Raw genomic sequence first — 20600 nt, forward strand, 5'->3', positions numbered from 1 at the left:
TCACCAACACCTTAAGTTATCCCATACTATCCAAAGAGCACCTATGGCATCCTATGTGATATGAGTGGGGGGGGGGGGGGGGGGGAAGGTTGAGAACCATCGGTTTAAGGAAGACGCCAGGGTAAGTTTTTTTTTATATATAAACACACAGTTGTGGGTGTCTGGAATGCATTGCCAGGGTGGTGGTTGAAGCTGGAACAATAGGGGCATTTAAGAGACTATTAGACAGGCACATGAATGAAAGAAATATAAAGGGTTATGAGGTTGGAGGGTATAGTTTTAAAATTTTTTTTGGTGTATATAGGTCGGCACATCATGGGCCAAAGGGCCTGTACTGTAAAGTTCTAATGCCAGCACCCTGCACACAGCCCTATTTATAGGACAGACCCCATCCTTGGCACAGAGAAAGAGGAAAAAAATCACCATTGGAGAGGTGAGGAGGGAAGGAACAAGTCGTGTCGTTAGGTGGGAGAATTACATGCCCTGCTTTGTGGCGAAATGGGCTCCCAAGGAATGTGATTCTTCATCCGCAATCCTGCACGAGGATCGCACTTCTGCACACACACACAGTCTGAAAAACAGGCGTCTACCAACAACATCCCACCACTGTTCACTCAAAGCTTGAGTACTGTTACCAGCCCAACCATGTCCCCCACCAAAATATTGTGCATATTAAACATATTTACACATCAATGAAGGAGGGTCAAAGAAGCGATAGTCAGACCCCAAAACTGCTGCAGGAAGAAAGCTTGAGCTAAACTAAAGAGGCACCAGCCTTTGATGTTAAATGCAGGCTTGTCAGTGGCAGAGAATGCCTCTTCATACATGGTTCCGCGCCCTTAGCACCTTCCACTATCAAACGTGGAATGAAGAGATTCAAGCAACAACAGGAAGATTGGTGTGCAAGTGTCTCATTGAATAGTAATTTAATTCATTTGGAAAAAAGATGGCAGTTGCGAACATCACCGGAGGTCCTGACACCAGCTGTAGTCTTGCTGACAGCATGGGCTGAAGGCATTGTTGCACTGCTCTGCAGGAACCCAGTTGTCTGAGCTCAAGCCAGCGTCAATTGGTCATTCTCCAGATCTCCACTGTCATGGACCCAGAAGCTGCTGCCAACACATCGTGCTCCACACTTATCTGTAGCAGGGAATACCAACACCAGCATTACCTGGAACAATCCCAATGCCACCAAATCACAGCTCCCTGGAGCCCATTCCACCCAGATTTCCTGCCTGTTCTCGTGCCACCCACCTCCCACATGCACTGGTGTAGGGGGTTCCAGGACTACAGACTCCAGTCAACCCAGCCCTGCCAGTTTCCCATCATGGGAGGAGAACAAGGGGTACAGATCACTCTCCCCGAATCTCAGGGGTGTTTGTGATGTCATGTGGCTTTTCCACTTCCTCCTCTTCCACTGCAGAGGCAATGAAAATGGCTTCCTCCGCCCCTCCATTTTGGTGTAGAAATTTCAGGAATATTGAATTCCCTCAACTCCTACTATGCAGGGGTCCAGGATTCAACCTCTCCTAATCCAGAGGCAGACTGCAGGCATACCAGATCTTCTCCAAAGCCACTCCAGATCTGTGTGGAGTCACCAATGAACTTCACCCCAGTGGCCATTATACACACAAATGAGTGTTATCATTAGGCTGACACAGCAAAGCCTAATTTAGTCTTCACCAGAGAGCCTAGCAGGAACTGGGAGCAGCTGATCTCTCCTATGGATTAAGAGGTTTTGGATCCTTGAGTACATTTGCAGCCTTCATCTTTGCCCTACCCTTTTCCCCCATCTCCATGATCAAACTATAGTGGTGACAGACCACGAATAACCAAACTACAAGGAACGGGCATCTGCACAGACCATACTCACCCCATTCACCACGTCATTGTGTGGCAAAGTGCAAACTGTATGAGGTGGCTCTGTTGGCACATGGACCTATGGGCAAAGAGAACACATCTGATCAATATAAACCCAATCAGATTTCCGATTTAGTGTCAGAGCACATACACACATGACATCACATATAACCCTGAGATTCTTTTTCCTGCAGATGAAGCAAAATTACCACTTATTGGTAGTGGGGGAAAAAAACTACACGACGTACACATGTAAATAAACAAATGAAAACAATACAGAGAGGGAAAACAATACAGAGAGGGAAAAAAAAGTGCAAAAATAAGAGTCCTTAAACGAGTCCCTGAATGAGTTTGTCGTTGAGGAGTCTGATGGTGGAGGGGGAGCAGCTGTTCCTGAACCTGGTGGTGCGAGTCTTGTGGCACCGACACCTCTTGCCCAATGGCAGCAGCGAGAACAGAGCGTGTGTTGGGCAGTGTGGATCCTTGATGATTGCTGCTGCTCTCCGGCACAATGGTGGAGAGGGCCGCTGCACTGGACCTCAGATGGTGAGATAAACTAGCCTTGTATTCCACTGCCTTAGGGCTGACCTGATCAAAGGGTTAGTGTAGCAGTTAGCACAATGCTGTTCTAGCGCCAGCGACCCGGGTTCATATCCAGCACTGTGTGTAGAGTTTGTATGTTCTTCCTGTGTTTGCCTGGGCTTCTTCTGGGTGCTCTGGTTTTCTCCCACATTACAAAGAGATACAGGGTTAGTAGGTTAATTGGTTACATGGGTGTATTTGGACAGTGCAGGTTCATGAGCAGAAGGGCCAGTTACTGTGCTGTATCTCTAAAAATTACAGGGAACAACTTACCACCAGGAGATAGTTACGGAACTCATTTTATCACACAAATTTTTCTTTAAACTCTGCTCCAATGAAGCTTGCGGGACTGAGTTGATGTCATTAAGCCAATTAATGTACAGAAAGATCCAGACCGGCTATGACATAACTGAATGGTGTCATGTAATTGGAAGGAAGGAATGGACGCCTTGTTTATATGGAACAGGGTTAGGATTGATAGTCTCACTGCTATGGAACAGGTTCTCAGTTAATAAAAAGTGATGGAGAAACTTTGCAGGTCCCAGTGTTCAAAGATGGCAAAGATATATAACCAATATTTTGTACCTGAGCCCTTTGTCAAGGTATAGATTGGTTACAGTAAAAGTCATAAAATCCAGACTGCTCGGGGATTGGATCAGTGCTAATTTTCCAGATTCTTGGGCAGTACATCTGTGGTGCTTGCGCAATGCACGCACACACCAAAAGCCATGAGTTGTCAAGAAGTCCAGATTCTCAGGTAGTTTTGATTTCAGACAAGTGTTTGAGAAGTCTGGATTTTAGGGTGGTTCGGAATTTGAACAGAAAGCACACTCATCACCTCAGGGACATACCTTAATGGTCTTATCTGTTGATGAGGTGTACAGGGTGCCTACGGAATGTCTTATTCCTGTAAGCTGGGAACGGTGGCCAACATTGAAACACTGGGGGAATAAAGCAGAATTGTTCTCTGTGAGAAATAAGATATTAGTAATTAGCAGTAGAATAAAAACCAGTTCCTGCTCCAGAATTTGCAAATTCCTAACCCACTGATAGATCAGCACTTAGGCCCGCCAGCAAATGAGCTCACCTCAAGTACTAATTTGTCCAACCCAACCCAAGGTCAAGTATGTGGCCTTACCTTGACGTGTTGGAAGTTGCCTTTCTGTTGCTCGAAGACATGGACCAAGCCCCACTTATCCCCAGCCCATAGCTCACCGCGTTCATATGACATGCTCAGCAGGTAAGAGTCCAACTGGGAAGAGGGAGATAAAATCAAGTGAGGGGCAAGGCAAGGAGAGAGTAGGAGCAAAAGCAAGGGTGTTTTTTTCATGGTCATACTGCACAGAAATAAGCAGTTTGGTCCACCATCAAGCACTCACCACTCTAATGCCACACTAATCTCATTTTATTCTCCCATTCCCACCAACCTCCCAGAGTCTACCATTACTGACCTATGCACTGGGAATAACATATAGTGGTCAATTAACCTACCAACCCATGTCTTCAGAACACTCAAGAGGAAATCCTCACAGTCTCAAGGAAAACTGCAAACTGCATACAGACAAAGCTGAGGTCAGGATTAACCCTTTGGACTATGGCCATTTTCATAAAACAGTATGTACTCTGGATTGGGTCCTTGGGTCAACCAGAGTTAGTTGATCTGTCAGTCACTGATACCATGTAATATCTGGCCGATCACTGTTCTGTTCATATACTACATAGTTCAAGATACTCAAACAATTTTGGATGTTCTTATCTTTACTTCCAATACTTTTCCTTGTTGTGGAACTTGGTAAAGCAGCTGTTTTTATGCCAACCTTTGCAAAGATACACTTTACAGTAGGAACCAGCTGGTGGCTAGGTATAAAATCAGTCCCAGAAAACGGGGACACAGAAAATATCTGAAAAACCAAGACCCAGACCCCAAAGGGTTAAAAATGGGTCACCGGAGCAGTGAAGAAACTGCTCTACTTGCAGCACCACTATGTCATGCTACCTTCAATGGTACTTCAGCCTTTGATCTGCATCCTAATGTTCATAATAGTTTGAGCTAAGAGGAGTTTTGGCAGTTTGAAATTATATAGAACACAGCAGCACAGTTCAGGCCCTTTGGCCTTCAATGTTGTGTCAACCTATATATTCCTATTGAGAGAATGATACATGAATGTGCAAGGTATTGATGCATTAAATCCTTAAGGCTATTTCCTTTTCAGAGAGTCTAGTCATTGAGCACGTGGATTCAGGATCAAATGTCATTTAAAATTGAAGCGTGAAGTTCAGAAGACCAAGTTCATCTAACAATACTCAAATGTAAATTCAAAGCTGATGTTCGCGCGTGTACAATAGAATTCAGATGATAATGGGGATCAGGCAGACGACTGGTCAAAGAATCAGTTTTGTATCCTCCCAGATCCAGCTAATTATGTTTTTATTAGGTTGGGCAGAGTGGTGACAGGGCATTGACCAGCGTGGCGATGATGCCCAGGTAAGGGGACAGAGGGTAGTAAAAACATACAGAAATATTGGAGGAACTCAGCCAGACTTGCAGCATCCACAGGAGATAAAGATATATTACCTAAGTTTCAGACCTGAGCCCTTCTTCAAGGTAGGAGTTCAAAAAAAAGGCGACTGAACAAAAACTGAAGAATGGCAGGGGAGGAGTCCAGGCCAACAAAAGGTATGGCCTGGATGTGAAAATTGAGAATTGATTTTGGCTCTGTGAAAAGAGAAAGGAAAAAGGGAAGAGAGAGACAGAGCTGGGAGAAAGGTGCCGGGGAAGAAGTTAACGGAAACTGGAAATGTCGATGTTAATGCCATCCAATTGGAGTAGGCCCAGATGGAAGATGAGGTATTGTTCCTCCAATCTGTATTTGGTCCAAGAGTCTGGCAGTGCATGAGACCATGGACAGACATGCCAGCAAGGGGATGTGACAGGGGATTGAAATGGGTGGTCATTGGGACAGCCACACTCTTGGTGCCCAGAGAGGGGACCGAGGGTGTTGTTGCTGCAACAATTCTCTGGCCTTTCTGACAAATGATGTCAACATGTACCTGTAGCCTTTGTAGAACATGATTGGTTCTGCGATCTACCACCACCAAGGTTCTGTCCTCGCTCCCAGACAGTACAAAACGATCATCGGCTGCCAGGCAGAGTACCGCACTGGAGTGTAGCTTCCGACTGGTCAATACAGGGTAATTGACTGTGGACGGAGGATGCAGGGCAATTAAACACCAACTGACTCTCCCACAATAACCCAACTGCATCAATGGAAAAAATGGTTGTGCTGCTACAGCTACTGTAATGGTAGCATTGCCACTGGTGCAGAACCATGGAGAGCACCCAATCAACCGATAGCTCCGTACAGGTTTTAAACGGCTTGTTAAAGGAGCCGAAGGTGATTTATTTCAAAATCCCATGACCGCAGGGTCCGGGGCCAAGATGGCAGCGCCTATGATCGGCACTGACACGCCTGGTTGCAGACTCCGGGGAATGGTGCTGGCATCAGAAACTGGGAGACCACACCTGTTTGAGGAGAAGCAGAACAGATGACACACAGGACGGTAACCACGATGGTGGATCAGTGAGGGGTTCTGACGGCGAAGAATACAGAGGCAGTGGACTGTTGGTAACTCGAGGCGAGGAACTCGCATAAGCTGTAGGCGACTGCAGTCAAGAGACACAGCAGGCTGCGGATTGCTGGCTGAAGGGGCACAAGGTATTGGATGTGAGAGGTTGCTGGAAGCTTCCTGATTGTGTCAGAGGTTTGCATTTAAAGCTCAGGTTGCTGATGGTGTGAACTGAAGGAGCTGTGAGAGCACTGGAAGCGAATCCATGGACACTCAGTGACTCTAGGGAGACTCTCCTTTGCTTCTCTTTCCCTGACTGTAAGGAATTCTGGGCAATTTTTGCTGATAGCAAATCTTTGCTGCCTTTCTGTTTTATTATGTGACAATAATTTGGAATCATCACGTTCTGCCCTACTGTGTGAGGGCCAGGCGAACAAGGGGTGAAGTGTTATCCCGCTGACCCACATTCTACATCCCTCCCCATCAGTGAAAGGAGCATACTGACCTCGTGGGTCATACATGGTGACCAATTTGTCATATGATCCAGTCACAAGGATGTCGGGAAGATACACCAAACAAAGCACAGCTGCTTTCCCTCTGCGGAGATAAAAATCTGTCACCAATTCATCAGTTCGTATTACCCATCCCTCCATCTCACACTTCCCACCCCCTCCCTCTCAAAACCCCATCAGCCCAAACACGGACTCACCTTGCCTGACCCTTTCTTTCTGGAACCAGGTGCACCCAGTCCCTCTGCTCTCTCAGCCAAGGGGTGGAAGCAAGTACAATCTAACATCCATGACAAGAACTAAACTCAAGATTACTGGGGGATTTATATTCACAACTGCAAACCCTGGTATCTGCTGCCTTAATCCTGGAACAATGGCCCTTCAGAGTGGAGTGGTACACATCAGTTTGCTGCAGTGGTATAAACATGGAACAAGCATGCTTATTGAGTGTCTGATACTCTCCCAACTGAAAGAGCACTAGGCCATCTCATGCTTTGTTTGTTTATCTTATGCTCTCAGCCCATCTGCTCTCATGAATAAGGAATGTGCCAAGGTGCGAGTGTGGGTCATTTTCAGACACCTGAAAATGCTGAGTCTCAATAATGGCTGCTCATCCCTTTTTAATTTTTTTTCCTTAAATTTATAAATTTACACATACAGCACGGTAACAGGCCATTTCGGATCACGTCCATGCCGTCCAATTTACACCCAATTAACCTGCACTCCTGATAAAATTGTTTCAAACAATGGGAGGAAACCAGAGCCCCCAGGGAAAACCAATGCAGACACGGGGAGAAAATACAAACTCCTTACAGACAGCACAGGATTCAAATTCTGGTCCCAATCCCTAGCATTGTAAAGGCATTGCGCTAACCTCTACACCAACCGTGCCTTCAAGTCGAGGGGTGGGTCAGTACATGTGTAGATGACACAAAGGTTGGAGGTGTTGTGGATAGTGTAGAAGATGTCATAGGTTACAGCAGGATGCTGGGCAGAGAAATGGCAGATGGAGTTCAATCCAGCTAAGTGAGAAGTGATGCATTTTGGAAGGTCAAACCTGAAGGCTGGGTACATGGTTTCTGTCTGTGGAAGAACAGGGGGACCTTGGAGTCCAAATCCAGAGATCTCTCAAGATTGCCATGCAGGTTGATAGGGTAGTTAAAAAGGCTTATGGTAATGCTGGCCTTCATTAATCGATGGATTGCGTTCAGTCTTTTGAGGTAATGTTGCAGTTCTATAAAACTCTGGTTAGACCACACTTGGAATATTGTGTTCAGTTCTGGCTGCTTCATAACAGAAGGGATATGGAGACTTTGAAGAGGGTGCAGAGGAGATTTACCAGGATGTTACCTGGATTGGAGATTGCTTTTCTCTTTGGAATGAAGGACGAGAGGCAACTTTAATAGAGATCTTCAAGATTAGGGCAACAGCAGAACATACCAGAGAACATCGGCATAAGGTGAAGGGAGGAAGGTTTAAGGGAGATGTCAAGGGTTTTTTTTTTAAACAGTGAGTAGCAGATGCCTGGAATGCATTGTCGGGGATAGTGGTGGAGGTTGGTACAATAGGGTCATTTAAAAGACTCAACAGGCAAATGATGCAAGATAATTAAAGGGTTATGGGTGTGTTTGTTGATTAAATTTATATAGGTTGACATAACTTTATGGGCCAAAGGGCCTGTACAGTGCTGTTACAATCCATGTTCAATCACTATTTAAATGTTGTTTAGAAGCTGAGGAGGGGAAAAAGTGCCACAGGACCATAGGTATAGAATTAGGCCATTTGGCCTAATTCGCTCTACTATTCCATCATGAGCTGATCCATTCTCCCACTTAGCCCCACTCAGCAGCCTTTTCCTCATAATTCTTGATACCCTGACTGCAGATCCCTCTCAATCTCTGCCTTAAATACACCCATACAACCTGGGCTCAATAGCTGCCCATGGCAGCAAATTCCAGAGGTTCACAATTCTCTGGGTAAAGAATTTTTCCATATCCATTTTAAATGGGTGCCCTTCTTGACCTTAACTCCTCTACCATGGGAAACAACTTTGCCACATCTACTCTGACCAGGCCTTTCGTGAGGTCCCCCCTCATTCTTCTGTACTCCAAGGAGTTCAGTCCAAGAGCCGACAAATGTTCCTCATATGCTAATCCCTTCATTCCAGGAATCATTCTTGTAAATCTTCTCTGAACTCTCTCTCCAATGCCAGCACTTAATTCCTTAAATAAGGAGTGCAAAACTGTTACCCGTATTCCAAGCGAGATCTCACCAGTACCTTATAAAGCTTTAACATCATGTCCCTGCTCTTGTATCCCATTCTTCTAGATATGGATGCCAACACTGCATTCACCTTCACCACCGACTCAACCTGGAGGCTAACCTTTAGGATTCCTGCACAAGGGCTCACAAGTCCTTAGCACCTCCGAATTTTGAACTTCCTGAACACAATAAATGCTATTTTGTTAAGTACACTCACTAGGCTATTGCCCAATCAACATGTGCATCAACATGCATTCAATCTTTCTCCCCATCCAAATAACAGTTTGCCCTTTTATTCCTTCTGTTAAACTGCATGATCACACACATTAAAACTTGTATTTCATTTGCTACTTTGCCCATTCTCCCCACCTATCCAAGTCTCTCTGAAGCCTCTCCATCTCCTCTTCACTTCCTGCCCCCAGCCGTTGGTTTGCGTGTGCATTAACACCTCTCAGAAAATTGCAAATTACACTGGACAACAATATTATTTTTTATAAAAGGTTTGATTCCTGGAAAAAAAAATGGGATTATCATAGACAACTTCAAACTTGACCCAAAAATAATTTCAGATTTGCTGTATCAAGTAGGAAGTTAAAAGAAACATTAAATAAACTTTTATTGAATTTAGCATGTTTAATCACATAATGATGTTCTCAGGCTGACTGCACATGTTGCACAACAAATACAAGGAGCCCAGAAATCAATAAGTGCAGTCATGCTGCATTTTTGAGCCTTAAGTGTATACTCACAACAAATGTAACAGAATGTATAGCAACTGTTGTAACATTGATGAGACATTTCTACTGTATTGAATCTTACTGAACACAATAAATGCTATTTTGTTAAGTACACTCACTAGGTTATTGCCCAAACAACATGTGCCTCAACATGCATTCAATCTATAATCAATGTAATGCCCAGCATCTGCATATGTGAGCTGCACCTATCCTGACTAAGCATGCCCAGGGCTGAGACAACATTTGCATAGCACCTGCACTGGGTGCAAGTCCAGAAATGCTTGAACTGACCAAAATAGCTTGCTTTGTGGGTGATATACAGTAGACTTAAAATATGACAGTAAATCTCAAAAATAGATTATAATGATAGGAAGGTTTTAAGGTGATTTTTGTGATTAGCAGTCCAAAATCTATAATCTATGTTCAGGAAGCAACATCTTAATTGTCTTGTCAAGTGTTATCTCTGTCTGAACTTCCCAGAGGTGCCAGTAAAGTGGAATGACAGTGAGGGCTCCACACTTCTTCAGTGAGCAGAATGCCAACCACCACTCTTGGCACATCACCCACATCTCCACTCACCAGGTGGCATCGAGACACTGGCACTACCTGATCTCCCGGACTGCTGCCCCCTCTGATGCCATGTCCCAGAGTTTGACACTGCTGTCCCATGATCCAGAGCACAGCATATTCGCCTGGGCAGCGAGAGCCCAGACCCAGCCCTGCAACAAGAGCAGAGATAGGGTGGCATCAAACAGATAAAGCCGGAGAACCACAGAATAATCCACTCATGGGTTTAAAAAAAGCCTGCATTTCTATAATGGTTTCATCTTGGGCCGTTCGATAGTGTTCACAGAATTAGTTTAGAATCCACAAATGCTCATTGTCTTTGAAGGGACTCTCTTTTGCTTTGTTTTTCGTTGGGGCACTGGGCATTGCTCAAGGCGATTTATGGCAGGCAAATATTGACATACAACAAAACCCCCAGTATCCAGCACCCATGGGGATTAGTAGATTCTGGACAACAGAATTTGCCAGTTGCTTGAGATTGTATGTTGTGTGGATTGGCGAACTGGCCACTAGTGGGCATCAATTTTAAATTTCGTATTTTGCTCCTATTTCCCAGTTGCTTGAATTCTGGCTATCAGGGGATTGATTATAAGGCACTTTCAGGTGGCCAATTGCCCCGCTTGTAAAGCTGCATATTTTGGCAATGTGCGGCTGTTGGGAGGCCACATGAATGTGCAGGAGGCGCCTGCAAGGTGAACTTTGTAACCCTCCTCCAAGAAGGATAATCGCCCAGCACAGTGGCCTCCCCAGCCATCTGAATGCAGCCGCCTAAAAGCGGCTGCACTCAGGATGACAGTCAGCTGGCAAGCACCTGACAGCTCCTCTCCCAGCTGCCCCTTCCCCCGGCTCAGGACGTCGGGTCAGGGGCAGCTGGCTGGGTTGTCAGCGTGGGGACTGCAGGGCGAGAGCAGCTGGCGGGGGAGAAGGGAGCTGGCCAAAACAATATGCCGGTACCCGCCAGCCACTCCAGCCCCCGTACTCACCTGCCAGCCGCCCCAGCCCCCTTCTCCCCCTCCGGCCGCCCCAGCCCCCTTCTCCCCTGCCGACCGCCCCAGCCCCCTTCGCCCCTGCCGATCGCCCCAGCCCCTTCTGGAGGCAGAGCGATCACTGTGGGGACATTCCACGTGGGATGTCTCCACGCTGATAGCCCATGTTGGCTGTCCCAGCTGACAGCCAGCCATCCTAACTTGACAGCCCAAGGGACAGGAGCCGGAGTGCGCTCAGATGCGCATCCCGGTGCAGCTGTCCCTTCAGGTGGCCAGCGCTGCACTTTTAGCACTGCCACCTGAACGGCAAGACAAAGGGCCATTTTCCCTTCTTCAGGCAAGTTCTTAGTGGAGAATCCACCTGAAGAAGCCTTTACTGAATATCATATAAATTACATTTTTTATTAATTATTATGTGACAATAAAAGGAACCTTGAAGCTAGTTTCTGAAATAAAATAGGAAATATGGCTGTAAATTTATGCACAGCAAACTCCCACAAACAGCAAAATTAGAATGACCAAAATAAATTTGTGTTAAAAACAGAAAGTGCTGGAAACACACAGCATCAGGAAGCATCTGTGGAAGGCGAAAAGTTAAAAGCACTTTTTTTCGTTCTGGCAAAATGTCTTGGACCTGAAGTTATAACTGTTCCTCTTTCTACAGATGCAGCCTGAACTGCTAAGAGATTCCTGCATTGTCTGTTTTTACATCAGATCGCCAACAATAGCATTTCCATCAAATCTATTTGAGTGGTTGATGGTTAAGATGCCGGAGAAATTCAGATTTATTGTCAGAGTACATACATGACATCACATACAACCCTGAGATTCTTTATCCTGCGGGCGAAGCAGAATTATCACATTGCTAGTGTAAAAAAAATTGTACTCAACAAAAATAATAAATGTAAACAAACTGAATGCACAATACAGAGAGAAACAAAATCAATAAAGTGCAAAAGAGTCCTTAAATGTGTCCCTGATTGAGTTTGTAGTTGAGAGTCTGATAGTGGAGGGTAGCAGCTGTTCCTGGACCTTGTGGTGTGAGTCGTGTGGCATCTAGACCTCTTTCCTGATTGCAGCAGTGAGAACAGAGCATGTCCTGGGTGGTGTGGATCCTTGATGATTGCTGCTGCTCTCCAACTTTTTCCATCAGATTTTGTCATATTAACTGAGGGTGGGGAGGGTAGTAAGACAGGGCCTCAGTTGAATGCTTCATCAAAACTTACCTTTTTAATGGTAAACCATTTCTATTCACCCTCATCCATGACTGACCTATTTATCCTTAATTCACCACAACCCTCCCAACATCTTGTACTGCAGATTGAGCAGGTGTCTGGCTCAGGGATTGGACAATCTGACCAGAGAAAGGACAAAGCTCTAGGATAATGTAAATGTCAGGCATATAAAATGTACAGGTTTTAAAGTAATATCCTCACCCTGTGAGTTCCCCTTGGTTGATGGCCAAGTGTTTTCACTAGCACCTTCTCTCCATCTTGCGCCAAACGCCTCAAGTCCCAGATGTTAACGTTCCGGTCCCTGGATCCAGAAATACAGAGTGAAGCATTCTGGAGGAAGAGCAGAAAAGGTTGAGTAGTGTGGAGGGAGAGGCAAACCATCAGCATTCATAGCATGGATTGGCAAGAAGCAGCTGCTGAGCATGCGATGAGAGCTGGGCATTACCTGAATCAGCAGCACCGAGTCCACTGAGGCAAAATGCCCATCATTCAGTGAGAAATGCTCCACCTTTGGGTTGCTACCTGACCAATGGGAAAGATGCTCCTCGAGCTCAATACATGCAGTTGGCCAATCAAAATCTTTACCTATTTAAAAAAAGCAATGAAATTAAACAAAGTTAGTTTTGTCAGAGTTTAATCCACCTCTACCCACCAAATTTGGTCTCACATCTCTTGCACAAGGCATAGGAGCCAAAATAGGCCATTCAGCCCAATGTCTGCCCCGCTATTCAATCATGAGCTGATTCTCCCACTTAGCCCCGCTGCCCGGCCTTCTCATGAGCATTGAGGTCCTGGCTAATCAAGAATCTCTGCCTTAAACACACCCAATGACCTGGCCTCTACAATTGCCTGTGGCAACAAATTCCAGATTTACCACTCTAGCTAAAGAAATGTCTCGCAGGACTGTCCTAATCTTTAATCCTAAAGATGTGCCCTCTTATCCTAGGCTCTCCAACCATGGGAAACAACCTTTATACATCGATTCTGTCCACATCTTTCAAAATGCTTCAATGAGATCATCTCTCACTCTCCTATATTCCATTGAACTCAGGGCAAGAGCTGTATAAATGCTCCTCATATGATAACCCTTTCTTTCCTGGAATCATCCGTGTGAGCCTTCTCGAATGTCAGCACATCCTTTCTTAAATGGTGAGCCAAAACTGCTCACAATACTCCATAGAGCCTTATAAAATCTCAACATCACAGACCTGCTCTTATGTTCTATTCCTCTTGAAATAAATGACAGCATTGCATTTGCCTTCTTCACCATTGACTCAAATGCGCTCATCTTCAGGCTATCTTGCATATAATACCTCCCACTGGGCTTCTATACAACCCCAATCTATTTCACAATGCTTCTTTTTTTTTGAAGACTTTATTTAAAATTTTATAACATGAATACAATAGAGAAAAATAAAAAAAAATTAAAATGGTATTACAATATTACATCAGAAAACTACACAAAATAAACCCCCCCCGTTAATTGTAACACAATATTAATAATCTAACTTAAAATTAGTCCAACCCTCCCCCCCCAAATAAAGAGTGAAGAATTAATAAAATTAACAATATTATATATGGAAAAAAAAATACCCACTTACAAAAAAAAGATAAAACTTAACCTAAAAAAATTCTAACAAAATTTTGTTTTAATCAATACTAAAATATCACGCTTAAACATATATTTAAATCAAACTTAAATGCATATAATTAGCAAACGGAGTCCACTTTAACTTATAAAAAGACATCTTATCCTGAATTGAAAAAGATATCCTTTCCATAGTCAAACAAAATTTCATCTCCAAATACCACTTAACTAAAGTTAGTATATTTTTATCTTTCCAAGTAAGTGCTATACATTTCTTAGCCACGACTAAAGCTAAATAGATAAAGGAAATCTGATAATCCTCTAAACCTAAATCAATTAATGATTGCATGTTCCCTAATAAAAATATATCGGGATCTAATACAAGATGGATATTATATAAACTGTTAAAAATAGATTGAATACCTTTCCAAAACTGTTGCAATCGATCACAAAGCCAAACAGTATGCAAAAAAGTATTGGCCGTCTGATCACATCAAAAACAAGAATCCAACTTACTAAGACCAATTTTTTTTAATTTCTCCGGTGTTAAATATAGCTGATGAATAAAATTATAATTAATCATCGCTAGTCCATTGTTAATTAATTTCCGAATACTGACAAATTTCCATCCAAGCTTCTTCAGCTATTTTATGTCCTAAATCTTTTTCCCATTTCAACTTATCTTTATCCCAGTCTTTTTTACTATCAATTTCTTGTAAAATACAATACAAATCAGATATATATCCCTTTTTTGGTATTGAAAGTACATATTCTTCAAAACTAGATTCAGGTAATAAAATCATATGTCGACCACATAACTGTTTTACAAAAGATCTTAACTGATAATATACAAATATAGAATTTCCACTAATACCATATTTCCTTTGTAATTCGTCAAAGGAACAAAAATAACCCTCAGAAAAACAATCAGATAAATTTTTTATTCCCTTCTTTTCTCATTGTTTCAAAGTGGCATTGGAGACCGTAAAAGGAACAAGTTGATTATTATATAATGGCAATCTTCCAGAATATATATTTTTAAGTCCCAATTTTTTAAGTTTACTTGTCCAAAAATTCAATAAATGTTTCAATATTGGCACATCCTAAGTTTGTAGTAAATTTTTATTCCATCGAAACAAAAACTCATGAGGAAGTTTTTCTAAAATAACCACCATTTCTATCTTTACCCAACTAGGTGGGTCGTCCATATTCATTAATGCACTAAGAAATTTAAATTGAGCTGCTTCGTAATAATGCTGAAAATTCGGTAATCTTAAACCTTTCACAATGCTTCTGAAGATACTGTGAGCATACCATAAAATACCCATAACACAAGTCCATAAGGTATAAGAGGCAGAAGTAGGCCATTCAGCCTGTTGCACCTACTTTTCTCCATCTCCTGCCACTACCTTCCCTTTCCCTCTGGGCTCAAACCCTGCCATTTGCCTTTCTCTCCCAGATTCCAGCAGTTTGTAGCTTGTGGATCCTTATCTCAGCTATTCTGACCTTTGCTGAGCCTGGGTACTCCTGTTCCTTGACCTCAAACCAATCACTCCTCAAGCTTTATCCATTCCTTGCAAGGTTGAAATCTCCATTAGCTATCAAGGGCCCCACTCTGCCCCTTGCTCATTTACCCTCCAGGTCCTTCCATGCAGAACTGAGCTTGCTCCCCCAAATCATATGGATCCTTCTCATCTCTCTGGATTACGATTTGAACTCACAATCTTCCAGAGACCCATTCAGCTCCAAACTTCCCTGCTCCTTGAGTGTGCCTGGATCTCCTCCCTCACCTACACTTCTTCACATCCTGTCAACAATCCTCTCCCTGGTTTAGTCACCACGTTTGGAAGGAATTCAGCGCCAGCAATAAGAGGGGTGGGTGGAACAACATATGGCAATGAAAAATAATTTTTCAATTAATTTTATTTATTTTTATTTGTTTACAGGTTGAACCTCTTTAATCCGGTGACTTTGGGACCTTGCTATTGCCGGACCACAGAAAATGCTGGAAAACAGAAATTCACCCCTAAGGGAACCCCCTATATAAACATATCACAGCTGGAACACAGCTTAAAGCAGGAAATAATACTGTGGGGGTGGGGGCAGCATGGTTAGCATAGCAGTTAGCACAACACATTTACAGCACCAGTGATCGGGACTGGGGCTCAAATCCCGTGCAGTCTGTAAGGTGTTTGTACTCATGTCAGCAGATTCAAAACATGCCGGGTCACGGGGGTTGCCAGACCACAGAAGGCTGGATTAGAGAAGTTCTACCTGTAATTTGGATGTGCAGCCCGGTAATAGGCCCTTTCGCCCCACGCCCAATTAACCTGCAACCCTGTACGTTTTGAAGGGTTGGAGGAAACCGAAGTGGCTGGAGGAAACCCACAGAGACACAGGGAGAAGGTACAAACTTCTTACAGGGAGCATGGGATTCGAACCCCAGTGCTGAATGCTAGTGCTGTAAGTGTTGCGCTAACCGTGCCGCCCATGACCTCACAGGACACGAACCTTCCAACACTGGGTAGCTCAAGCCAAGGGTCTTCTGTGCCCGGATTCTCCAGGTCACCTCATCAGTCAGGACACATTGGAACGCTCGGCAAACTAATGGGAGGACTCCAAGCACAAATCTAGCATCCAGGTAGGAGCAGATCTCCAAAACAAGCTCCCATGGGAGGGAGAGGAGGCTGGATTGCACATTGTCAGCAGGCAACACCTGGCTGGATCGCAGTCTCACACTCAGGTCCGAAGCACTGGTCCTGTTGCTGCGCGGCTGCTGTTCGCCGCTCACCTCCAGTGGGCAGCTTTGGGGCCTGGGGCCACACAGCTCGGGGTTCCTGACCCGGTCCACATACTCCTGGGCTTGGATCTCCAGTTCATTCTCCTGATCCTCATCCAAGTCACCCTCCGTCCGAGGCTGGTCACATCGGCTGTCATCCAGTTCACTTGCCATCTTGCCCTCTCTGCCCCACGGTCAGAACAGGCTGAAGAAACAACAAATAATACATGTACCAATACATGTACTAAAACAAAATTAAACTGCTGAAGATTTGCAAAGACCTGCTTTATCAATCCTTCCCAAATGCATTCCAACTTTCCCGAACATGGATGTTAAGACTCATTTCAGACACCCAAATTTCAGCCATATAAGAAATGCTGAACTTGGACAAGTTGTTTTTCATGTTTCATCTGTCCACACACCACCATCTTTGCCCGAGAAACGATTAATCTGTGGATAGGGTAGGAAAGGATTTTAGCATATTGGCCTTCATAAATCAAAGTATTGAGTGCAATAGTTGGGATGCTATGGTAAAGTTGGACAAGTTGAGGTCAATTTGGAGTGTTGTGTGCAGTTTTGGTCACATAACCTCAGGAAGGATAGCAATAAGATTGAAAGAATGCAGAGATTTACTAGAATGTTGCTGGGACTTGAAGAACTGAGTTACAGGAAAAGGTTTAACAGTTTATGACTGGATTCCCTGGGGTGTAGAAGAATGAAGGGAGATTTGACAGATTTTAAAATTGAGGAGTAATGTCGGTAAGCCTTTTCCACTGAGGGTAGATAAAATACAAACCGGGGACATGGGTTAAGGGTGAAAGGGGAAAGTTTAGGGGGAACTTCACACAGAGGGGTGGGAGTGCAGAATGAGTTGCCAGCTGAAGTGGTGAATGTGGGCTCAATATCCACATTCAAGGAGAATTTGGACAGGTACATGGATGGGAGGGGTATGGACTGGGTGTTGGACAGTGGGGGCCCGGTAGAAAAATAGTTTGGCAAAGTAGAAGTTCCTGTTTCTATGCTGTAATGTTCTTTGGTTGCTGGTTCCTGATTTTAAAATTTATTAATTACATTTAGACATACAGCATGGTAATAGGCCCATTTGGCCCATGAGCTCATGCTGCCCAATCACAGATTTATTGTCAGACCCAATTAACCTACAACCCCCGGTATGTTTTGAATGGTGAAAGGAAACCAGAGTCCCCAGGGAAAACCCATACAGACACAGGGAGAATGCACAAACTCATTACAGGCAGTGGGATTCCAACCCCAGTCCCGATCATAACAGTGTTGCGCTAACTGCTACGCTAACAGTGCCATCCCAAATTATGGCCTGTACAATAGTTAGAAGGGCAGAGGGTGGCATCTGTGAGCTAAAATGGTCTTGGCGCTCCTGGTTACAGAAACAGGATGGTAGGTCAGCCAGTACTTCTGATCATTCTCCTGTGCTTCTACAGGGATGTGCATGTGAATAGTGAACACTAGTTGGAGTCAGGTCCAGGTCTGGCTGTACTGCCACTCTCAGTGGAGGATTAGGTGGGATATACTGTGCCATCAATTTAGGACAAACTAAAATCATTAACCAGAGATAGCAGGAGTCCATGAAGACAATGGAAGCTCAGCTAATTGGTGAAGGTTCTGCATTGTTCACAAGGTACAACCATCTCTTGGCACAGACCAAGCAGAGGTACATAAAGAACAATGGTGGTGTGCTCTGGGAGCTAGTTTCAAGCAAATCAGCTGCTCCATTTCCTATATCACAACAGTGAGCATGTAAATAAGGCCCTTCCTAACTTAGAATGTGAACTTAAAAAAAAATTGCGGCTGAAATGTGGACAAGACAGTCAAACAAAATTACTTTTATTGATTCTGATTATTTGGAAAAAAAACAGTACAGATACTTATTGTGGGGAAAACAGCTTTAAAAACTTTAATCACGTCATTAAACATCCTCTTTTGACTATCCTGGTTATTTTTCCCCAACACATTGTAAAAATGAATTGTTCCCAGAAATATTTTGAACCCAGGGTCACTAGGGCTGTAACAGCATTGCTCGAACTGTGCCGGCCTTTTGAGGGATCTGATGCAGGAACGGGGAAGTCTGGCGTCTGGGATTGGAAAGGCAGAATGACAAGTTGCTAGGCAGTAGACAAGGCCTTGGTACCAGGAGTGAGTCAGACAGTCCCCAATCCATTCGAGGCCTTGCACACAATTTCACCAGCTGGGAAGAATTATCGGATGACTTCATGTGTTCAAGACACTGTGCAAATGCAATATTTAAAAAAAATGCTAGGATCAATTAAATATTGATAAAAGGGCTAGTTTTGTGGTCAAAGTATAGTTAATGGCAAATGCATGAAAGACAACTCGAAACATGCAAACATTACTCAATACGAAACATACATTTCAGGAATGGTCCTCAGCTGAAGAATCCTGATGGAAAACACCTCCGCAAATCACTTGACGGTACATTGCTCTTATTCAGTTGGACCAACACCAGTCTCCACACCTGAACCGCACAGTGAGTCTCGACTGGCCAGTGTGGGGTGCAAAACACTGTTCCAAGGTGCTTTCTTAACATTCAAGACTAATTAAGGAAAAATTACATGTACATTACCCAAGTTTAAGTAAACAAGGCTGAAGGGGGTCTGTTTCTATGCTGTAATGGCCTATGGTAGTGTAAAAAAAGGTAGCCCCCAATTTTACACTGTTTATCCAGCCGAGTTTTTCCAGCATTGCGTTATTACTTCAACCATGGTCTCTGTAGACTTTTGTTTTACTTCTCCAATGTTAGCATTCAGATTCCCTGGACCTGACCTTCCTTTTCATTTACTGATCATTGAACACAAGAATATCCTCAATGTCGCCATCTCCTTTCACGCTGAGCAATAACCTCTCTACTTCTGGCTGCTCCCCAATGTACCCCTCCCCACCCTTGCTGCCTCAGACTGGCTCACTCTTTAGGCTGCTTGTCGTCATCCCCATTGTCACTGCCACACGGTCCCCACTCCCATTACCCCAGACTGGCTCACCCTGTAACCTGCTCCCACGGTCCCCACTCCCATTAACCACAGACTGGCTCACCTTGTAACTTGTTCCCACAGTCCCTACTCCCATTACCCCAGACTGGCTCACCCTCCCACACAGCACCCCCATCCCAATTACCCCAGGCTGGCTCACTCTGTAACCTGCTCCCACTCCTATTAACCCATAATGGCTCACCCTGTAACCTGTTCCCACACAGTCCCAAAGAACCATAGAACATTACAGCACAGAAACAGGCCCCATTACCCCAGACTGGCTCACCCTCCCACACAGCACCCCCATCCCAATTACCCCAGGCTGGCTCACTCTGTAACCTGCTCCCACTCCCATTAACCCATAATGGCTCACCCTGTAACCTGTTCCCACACGGCCCCCACTCCCATTACCCCAGACTGGCTCCTCCGCCCCCCCACCCCCCCTTGGTCTGACCTCACACCAACTCCATAATCACCAGAAGCCCAGCCGCATTGGGCCTATAACTGCCGCTACGCCAGGCCAACCCCTTGGATGCGCTGGTCTGCGTACCTCAGGCAGGCGGCCAACCCTCTCCGGCCAGTCTCCGTTCCCACTGAGCCGCCGCATCACAGCTCCGCCTGATCACGGCGCGCTCGCCTCCGTCACAAACATCACGTGACATGCCGCTCACTCCGGCACCTCCCCAACCGGTGAGGGCGACGCGTTGACACGTCTGGGAGGGACCTCTGGCTGAAACCGTCAATCCTCTGAAGTCCGGAATGGCTCAATGTTATATTCTTTCATGAAACAGGATCCTTACCACTTGAATGGTAAATGAACAAGGCAAGTGCATGCAATATTCCAGCCATGAATATTCCCTTCACTTACCTGAATTTCCTTGCAAAGAAGTAAAACACGATTGTCTGCA

The 20600-nt window shown here is 44.6% G+C and overlaps 1 protein-coding gene across 1 annotated transcript; it reads right to left on the reverse strand.

Moving 5' to 3' along the window:
- Positions 1-895: 895 nt before the first annotated feature.
- Positions 896-20351, reverse strand: fbxw9 (F-box and WD repeat domain containing 9). Its single transcript, XM_069927494.1, has 12 exons — positions 20243-20351; positions 19076-19259; positions 16405-16877; positions 12751-12890; positions 12507-12635; positions 10124-10236; positions 6515-6606; positions 5494-5642; positions 3581-3694; positions 3294-3383; positions 1874-1939; positions 896-1140 (listed from the first exon to the last, which is right to left on the reverse strand). The coding sequence occupies exons 3-12, from the start codon at positions 16844-16846 to the stop codon at positions 1066-1068; spliced, it is 1410 nt and encodes a 469-aa protein (XP_069783595.1). The 5' UTR covers positions 16847-16877; positions 19076-19259; positions 20243-20351; the 3' UTR covers positions 896-1065.
- Between the last annotated feature and the right edge of the window lie 249 nt (positions 20352-20600).

Source organism: Narcine bancroftii, chromosome 3 (assembly GCF_036971445.1).
Source record: "Narcine bancroftii isolate sNarBan1 chromosome 3, sNarBan1.hap1, whole genome shotgun sequence".
NCBI lineage: Eukaryota > Metazoa > Chordata > Chondrichthyes > Torpediniformes > Narcinidae > Narcine > Narcine bancroftii.